Source organism: Nestor notabilis, unplaced genomic scaffold, assembly GCF_000696875.1.
Source record: "Nestor notabilis isolate BGI_N333 unplaced genomic scaffold, ASM69687v1 scaffold6284, whole genome shotgun sequence".
Lineage (NCBI taxonomy): Eukaryota > Metazoa > Chordata > Aves > Psittaciformes > Psittacidae > Nestor > Nestor notabilis.
In genome coordinates, this window is record NW_009924162.1 from 18,982 (window position 1) to 27,841 (window position 8,860).

General features: G+C 39.2%; 1 protein-coding gene across 1 annotated transcript in view; it reads right to left on the bottom strand.

The window, feature by feature from the left end:
• Positions 1-8,611, bottom strand: part of TMCO3 (transmembrane and coiled-coil domains 3) — a 27,502-nt gene extending 18,891 nt beyond the window's left edge. Inside the window, exons 1-4 of the mRNA XM_010012489.1 lie at positions 8,436-8,611; positions 4,612-4,803; positions 3,639-3,767; positions 1,198-1,290 (exon numbers count right to left, since the gene is read on the bottom strand). Of these exons, the coding sequence (XP_010010791.1) occupies positions 1,198-1,290; positions 3,639-3,767; positions 4,612-4,803; positions 8,436-8,609 (588 nt within the window). The 5' untranslated portion in view covers positions 8,610-8,611. The remainder of the gene's footprint in view (positions 1-1,197; positions 1,291-3,638; positions 3,768-4,611; positions 4,804-8,435) is intronic.
• Positions 8,612-8,860: the final 249 nt, after the last annotated feature.

The window sequence follows — 8,860 nt, forward strand, 5'->3', positions numbered from 1 at the left end:
TTTTACAGTTTTAGAGCCATCTAACACATCAATTGAAACTTGAAAACATGATAATGACCATAAGGATGATCAGGGAGCTGAAGCACCTCCCATATGAAGACAGGCCGAGAAAGTTGGGGCTGTTCAGCCTGGAGAAGAGAAGGCTGCGTGGAGACCTCATAGCAGCCTTCCAGTATCTGAAGGGGGCCTACAAGGATGCTGGGGAGGGACTCTTCATTAGGGACTCTAGTGGTGGGACAAGGGGTAATGGCTTTAAACTTAAACAGGGGAAGTTCAGGTTAGATATAAGGAAGAAGTTCTTCACAGTGAGGGTGGTGAGGCACTGGAATAGGTTGCCCAAGGAAGTTGTGAATGCTCCAACCCTGGCGGTGTTCAAGGACAGGTTGGACAGAGCCTTGGGCAACATAGTTTAGTGTGTGGTGTCCCTGCTCATGGCAGGGGGTTGGAACTACATAATCGTAAGGTTCTTTCCTACCCTAGCTATTCTATGATTCTATGACTTTAGATGGACTAGAAATAGATCAAGCTGAATGCTCATAAGTTTTAACACACTTCAGTTAAGGCTTTTATCGTCTCACGGACTCACAACCATCAGTTTAGGAACAACTCACACTCTTTACAATACATACAGTCTTCACATATTCTGCAGCAGTATTTTCCACTATTAAAATCTAGCTTGTTTATGAGATAACTTTTTTCTTCTTAATTAAGACCAAAAGAAAATTGTAACTTTGTGCTGAATCCTGATGGCCAGATCATGTAACATTCCAGATTGTGCTAACACACTTGCAGAATCGGTTTATCAGCCAGTACAGCATGTATCATCAATTCAGAATGCAGTACTTGACTGAGTTTTTTATAACAGGACTGGCAAACATCACTGGACATTCCATAACAGCAACTGCATGCTAAAACAAAGCAGAAATGGATTGCCATAAATTTTGTGAGATTTTTCTAGTAATCAAACACTATTTTACTAAATGAAGAGAAATAGCAAAGGGTTTTTCTGAGACACTGAATAATGTGTTCTGTTCTTTCCAAAGAGTCAGAGCAGAAGCAACTATCATATTTGTCTTTTCAAAAACATACAAAAGTACATAAGCATATTATAGGGAGAGTGTAAAATCCTGAAATATAACTGATAACTTGAACATCAGCAATTAAATCTTGTAATATAGAGGTATTATACAAAAATACCTTTCTTAATCTTTCAGGAGAAAATTCCAGACCAACTAGAAAGAGAGTGAAGAATACACCAAACTCTCCTAGTGTCTCCACCTGTACAATAGACTTAAATAACAAAACAAACAAACAAACAAAAGAAAAATCAGTGCACAGCAGTCTACTTATAATACAAGTTCTAAGTCCACTTTTAAAACATATAGTTTATTATTCTGTTTCCATAGGTAGTTCAGTTGCTGGTCATGTGACATCAGAAGTTCCCTCAACATCTTTAGAGTTCAAACATTTTTCCCATCACCTGGCTGCTATTAGATAATTCAGCTGGATAGTGCTGGTCACCCTAAATGCACATGCATTGATTCAGGTAAGCTTGCTTGCTTGGTGAAAATAAATAGGTTACAGTTTACACATATACTATTTAACCCCCAGGGTTTGCATTCCAGAAGTTACTTTTGGCTAGTTATTTTATTAGTCTGTTAGTATAATCATTCTGCTAGACTGCGGCTGCTGTTCTGCTATTCATCCTACAGTCTCCATGCACAAGTCTCTCAAACCAGCACAACTACCAGCCTTTCCACTTCAGCAATAAGGGTGCAACAGCAAGAAAAGTGGTTGTCTTCCTTGTCACAACAGAAAAATGGGGCTACATCTGGCTGGCAACTGGTCACCAGCGGTGTTCCTCAGGGTTCAATTCCAGGGCCAGTTCTGTTTAATATATTTATCAATGATCTGGATGCAGGAGTCGAATGCACTAGCAAGTTTGGTCATACCAAACTGGGAGGTGCTGTTGACTCTCGAGGGACAGGAGGTCTTACAGAGGGATCTAGATAGATTGGAGCATTGGGCAATGATTGATAAGAGGAAATCTAACAAGTTCTAATGCTGCACTCTGCACCTAGCATGGAGTAGCGCCAGACACAAGTATAAATTATGAGACGGGTGGCTGGGGAGCAACCCTGCAGCAAGAGATCTGGGGGTGCTGGTGGACAGCAAGCTCAATATGAGAAGCAGCGTGCCCTGGCAGCCAGAAAGGCAAACCACATCCTGGGGTGCATCAAACACAGCACAACCAGCTGGTCAAAAAGAGGCAATTACCCTGCTGTGTTCAGTGTTGGTGCAGCCTCATTTTGACTACTGCAGTTCTGAGCCCCCTGATTAAAGAAAGAGGTGAAGGTCCTTGAATGTGTCCAGAAGAAGGCAACAGAGCTAGTGAAAGGGCTGGAAGGAATGTCCTGGAGGAGCAGGCAAGGACCCTGAGTTTGTCTAGTTTGGAGAAAAGCAGGCTGACAGGTGACCTCCCTGTTTTCCACAGCTTCCAGAGGAGGGAAAGTGCCAAGGGAGGTGCTGAGCTCTTCTCCTAGGATCCAGTAACAGGACTTGTGGGAATGACTCAGAGCTGCACCAAGGGAGGGTCAGACTGGACATGAGGAAGCATTTCTTTACTGAGAGGGTGGTCAAAGCCCCTGGAACAGGCTTCCTAGAGAGGCAGTCAATGTGTCAAGCCTGTTAGTGTTTAAGAGGCATTCAGACAGTGCTTTTAACATGCTTTAACTTTTGGTCAGCCCTGAATTGTTGAGGAAGTTGGGCTAGATGATCATTGTAGATCCCTTCCAACCGAAATAGTCTATTCTGTTTTAAAACCCTAACACTTGTTTTCAATGTATTCACAGTCCGGAGCAGAAGAGGACAGGATTCATCATCAATCAAAGGAGTAGAGATGGAAACTATCTTCCCTGCCAGATTAGGATCTGTCTGCCTCCTCAGTTTCTCTGGCATTCAACATTTTTAAGACACATATAACTTAACCAGACATTACCATGCAACCTTAACATGTGTTCTGTTTTGCCTGCTGGCTAAACAATCTGTTAAGGCACACCAGACCACTAATCAAAACATGTGCAATGTCTCACCAACCACAGCCCACTGTTTCACATGAGTTTGTAATCAAGGTACACGTGACAGAGCTAAAAAGGTTCATGAGACTTCAGGAATGTCAGCAGGGGACGAGCAAGAAGGTGACTAGGATGGATGAAAGACCTACAGAGATGCAAAATAACTCTAGGAAGCCAAGCTATGCTACTCATGGAATTACTTGTTTTAAACACTTCCTCCACTGCTATCACTGACTTTTCACAAGTTTCTGAGTATTTCATGTCATTAAATAATTTAGCTCTTAAATCTGATGCTTTATGATTAAAGACAAAAAGAAAACAAACAAGAAAACCCCACAAGACACAACCTACAGCTTTCAACAATCACTTATGTCATGATTATATAGGAGAAAAATTCAAAACAAAGTGATTCTAAGACCTTTGTTTTAAGGCCTCCTTTTACAAATGTCCAGGTTTGGGGATTTGTTTTAAATACATCTGAGCTTGGCAATACCATATTCTTTTAAAGCTACTTTGAAAGATTTCAGCAAATGAAATCAGTCAAGAAGCAACTTGCACACTTACCTTTATACTATTTAGTCCTGATGGTCCCAGGAGTACTCCACAAATGATATACCCAAACATGGTTGGCAATCCTATTGTTGTGCACAGCCAGCCACATGGCAAAGACAACATTCCTATTGTCACAATATCCTAAATATGTAAGATTTACAAATGCATTAATATAAAACACAAATTTGTGATGAAATTAGAGGGGTTTTTTTATCCTTTTATTTCAAAGGATAGCTAGCACTGTAAAATTAAACATAGAATACTGCCTACGAAAAGAAAACACAACTTCAGTAAACTAACCTGAACACTTTGTTGTAGGTGTAAGCACTGCAGTTTTGCAGATGAAGCATCAGAGGTACTGACCTTCAGTAACTGGTAGCTTTGGGGACTTATGATTAATTATTAAATATTTTAAATACATTATAGAAAGTATACTGTTTCCTGGGGAATTGTGGGGAAAATCCACTTTGCATTAAAACAAAATGGTGAAATAGATCCATTTAGTTTGGGGGTTTTTTTGATTAAAAAAAAAAAAATCCAAATACAGTTACTCTTTACGAAGAACAAATACAATAAAACCCCATGTTCATGTGTTTTCCTGCATCCCTTCTTTTCCATTGCAAGGCATTAACAGGTAAATTCTCCCTAGTGACAACATGGAAGTGGCTTATCAGGCACAGCAGTAGCTTGTTTTAACACTGCAGTCCAGGAGAAGGGATGGCGCCCCAAAGGTGCAACAAGTTAAATCAAATAAAGCCAGAAAGGATTCATGCAGCATCACTATCAGTCTTGAGAAGACTATACTAGAAGTAGGCAACACATTGGCCAGATCACCAGTAGACATGGGAATCATGAATTTTAGGGTAACTTTAGAGGGGAAAAAAATGCTAAAACTGTATGCAATCCAACCAAGCAGTACTGGCATCAAACTAGTGGGACTAAATCTTACCAAAGCAAATGACAAGAATGTCTCTAAAAATTTTACCTTTATGAAATGATGATCAGCACGAGGAATGGTTGAATCTCTGGGCTTGGTAAGGATATACTGATTGTTCTGGGAATCAATAAGCATGCTAAGACCTAAGTCATCCTCTACTTCTCTTTTTGAAGCATTGCTTTTGGAGTTGGCTTCATCTTCTTCCACCCTTAAAACTGCTTCAAAGTTTACACCTCTTACCTGTAAAAAAATGGAGGAAGAAGGAGGAAGAAGGGGGACTATCAATGAAGTACACAGTAAAAAAAGAAAGACTATTAGCTGTGCTTAAGTTGCTCCAGAACTTGTTGACACCAACTATAAATACTGCAGTTTCTTCTTGGAGAACTCTTTCAGTCTCTTTATCAAAACTTGATGCCCATAACTGAAAAGGCTATAATTTGTTTTACATTTTAAAACCAAAGGGTTTTCCAGAGCTCTTTAGCCAAGTTGTCCAACCAAAAAATGCAAAGACAGGATTTCACAGCTGTAGAATTGCAAACCAGGATTTTCAATTGCATCCAACCTAAAATGTTTGTGGGGTTGTTTTTTGGGGTTTTTTTTTAATGCTTTATTACATTTAGAACACAAAAGGTTTGATTAAAATGTTTTTGTTCAAGAGAATAAAATGTTAAATGAAATTACAAAGTGATATTCAGTTCACAAAAATCTGATTGACTGCATTCCAAGTCAAGAAAAAGTCACTGTCCCATAAATTTTAAGAAGAGAACAAGAAGTTTCTATCTAGCTCTGTCTTCAGTGCTTGTACTTACAAGAAGTGGAAGACACTAGGATGATTTCATTATTCACTGAATTTTTAATAAGGTAGATTTTATAAATATTCAGAAACATTTAAGGTTGTTACTTCTTTTAGACTCCCATAAAGAGAGTAGGCTGTTGTCATTCCAACGACTGACGCCAAAACATTCACCTTTTCTGGATTACTGTATTTTGCCCAAGCAGCTCCCCAGTTTATTGAAGTACATTCGCATAAGCCATCTATAAAACAGCCTCCTATTTTCCTTTACTGACTCCCCAGCACGTTTCCCCTAACTGTTCAGAGAAATACTGCATTTTCAATATTTAACCTGCAATTTTTATCCTTTCCTTCTACTCCTTACATTTTTGTGTGCGTGTATAACTAAAGGAAAACTTTTATCATGGAAATGACCTCTTCCCCTGTTTCTGTACATCATGCAATATGATGGGCCTCTAAAGAATTGGAAGTCACTAAGAATCAGACAGAGGGAGAAAAAAAGAATTTGAAACAAATTATGAAGTTTGCAGAATTATTCAGAAGCATAAATAGCTGCTTCAAACATCAGCATTTTTAGCTGTTGGAGTGAGAGGCTGATGATCATTTTTATGCATTATGAAAGCTGTCTTTTCATCCTTTTTTACCCCAAATCTATCTTTTTACATAAATATATATAGTGCCTTTACCTCTCTAAGCTCCCCACTTACCAGGCTATTTTGCATTCTAGAATGAGGTCCATTGCCAAGTCTGAGACCAAACCATGTTTTCACATTTTCAGCTGATGGGAGAAAGCAGAAGCAGCTACATGCCATGTACATGCAAACTATTGTCACAGTATTGGAGCAAAGAAGAAAGGCTTCCCTACAGTCAGCAAACACAAAGAACTGTTTCTAACCAGAACACACAGTAAACACCCAATCCTACTGTTTTTCTGTCATCTTCACTTCTGACCCCCTGTCCCACACCCTTGCTGAGACTCCAAGGCTACTAAAACAGAGCTTAGAGGTTACTGTTAAATGTTGGCTCTGCAACACAAAAGATACTTCACCCCGAGTTTCACATTGGAATTATTTCACTGTTCAGTGCAGCGTTCCCATCTTGCAGAGGACTATTACTTTGCCTACAACCAAAATGCTAATAAGCCAACATCTGTCCTACTATCTTCTTGGGAATTTAATGTTACGACATCAGTGATAGTGTTCACTAAGCACAATTATCTTATAAAATGCCTCAGCAGTGAAGCATCTACTTTGAAGCTCTGGAACTCCAAATTCCTAAGGAGCTTGTTGTATGTTCCTCTGTACTTGGTAGCTTGTGTGCCTGGAATCTAACCAAACTTCTCTGCATCAAAATTAAAAATGTACCAAAGGTCATATGAAAACAGTGCAACTGGAAAATATTTATAAGATTAAGACAATTATGAAAAACATCTTTTTTCTGTGTAATATATGTAAACATAATACCTTATGGTACATATTTACTTTTACAAAAGCAAAGGGAATTGAAAAGAGACAGACTGTGCTAGATGAGCAAGAGTAGATGGCACAGGTTCAGAGCTTTTAAATACTAATAAATTTGAGGACATAATGGGAAATAAAATCCTGATTCTCTCTCAAAACAGGCAAACTCCAAAAAGCAGGTTGTACATAGGAGAAGACAATGCACAAATACTCGTCTTGCGTTTTAGGTTAGCTCTGATTATTTTTTTTTTTTTTTTACTAATTTCTACTTGATACACTTCTCTACTTGACTATATTGCTTTTGTATCTTTATCAGATTACTGATTATTCTATTAGAGTGTCTTTGTTCTAACATTCTAGTGTTCTAGCTTAAAAGAAACACACTAGCTGTTTCTTGCAAAGCTGGAGATGTAAGTAGTCCTCCAGCTTGCATTTCACGATTCCTTTTCTTTCACGAATAGAGATACAAGCAGAAAACCAAAGAGGTGCACTGGAGAAAAACGATGCGTTGGCACTTTTCCAATTAACAGGTGTAGCAGAGGAAGCCTCATTCCTGATCTCTTTAAAACGTGCCGTCATACCCCGGCGGCACAGAAGAGGGCACTCCAGCCAGCTCGTCCCTTTCCTGCTGTTGGTCTTACTAGGTAGGATTCCTACTGGGGGCAACTGCTGCAGTCTGGTGTACACAAAATAAAAAGCTGTTTTCACTTTCTCTCAATACAAGTACAAAAAATGGCCTGGCTCCCTACTAAAGGGCACCTGGTTTTCCTCCTCAGCAGAACTCAAGAGATAAGCTCGCCTTGGAAGTCAATCTGCACGTCAACAAAAACCTTTAAAGAGCAAAAGCCAAAACAAAATTGTGACCCACGTTTATATAAACAAGGACTGATTTAGAGTCAGTCCCTGAGGACAGCACAGTGGGACACTAGAATAAATTGACATGCTCCCAGCTCCAAATACACACTGCCTTACTTTACCGTCCATCATGCAACACAGAAAAAATGAACAATGCAAATAGGCCAAGGTATGAAAAGTCAATGCAGTCAGAAGCAAGCAACTCCCCAAACACATTGCAGGTACTTACCTTGAATAATACATCTTTTCCCAGACTGTGCAAACTAACTGCAAGGATTCTTGTTCTCCCATAACTTTCTCAACAAAATGAAAAGAAAAAAGTAGAGGCTACACTTAACACTGTAACTCCATATCCTGCAACTTCTAAATATCACTGTCCTTACCCACCACCACTGTGGTGTCATAACTCTCATGGGCTGTATCAGTGGGGTAGACTACACTTGTCATTGTCAAAGTGGCAGTCACAGGGAGGACTCTCAAATCAAAACCACAGAGAACACCAGCAAAAAGCAGGTTTTGCTCCCTAAGAGTGTTTAGGAGTTTTAGGAGTATTTGCTCACTCCTAAAAAGCAGCCATTCTACCACTAAATACTTTCTTTTGTTGAAAGGAAAGCAAAAACAAATGTAGAGTCAAATTTGAATTTTTTTTAATAGTCACTAGAATCCTAGCAACTACTTAATACAAGAGAAACACACCTACAATACAAACGTGAACTAAAGAATAAGTGCCTACCAACAAAAAGACAGTCTTAAACATCACTTACAGATTTGTTGTCATCAAAGGCATGCTCTTCTATTTCTTCTTCCAATCTATCAGCTGCCTTCCTGACATCTTCTAGAATTTCATCCAGCATTGACAGGCTTTTGTTTTGATGCTGCATGTTCTTAAGGGCTTCAACCTGATGTTTTTCTGCTGCTAAGAGCTCGACGTATTCCATTTCCTCCTGTTGAATTTTACAGTACACAGATAAAGTGCTGACCAGGCCTTTGAGCAGAAAAACATTTGACATAAATGTATGCTTCTTTTGATACAAAGCATCCTACAAGTGGAGCTGCAAAAGCAATGTACACTTTATAATGGTATTTGAAGATTGCTTTCTCTTGTGCCAGTTTTCACTGGGGGAAGTGGGCAAGAAAAATAACAGCGAAACAAAACATCCACCCATTGAAATTTCTAGTCCATTAAACT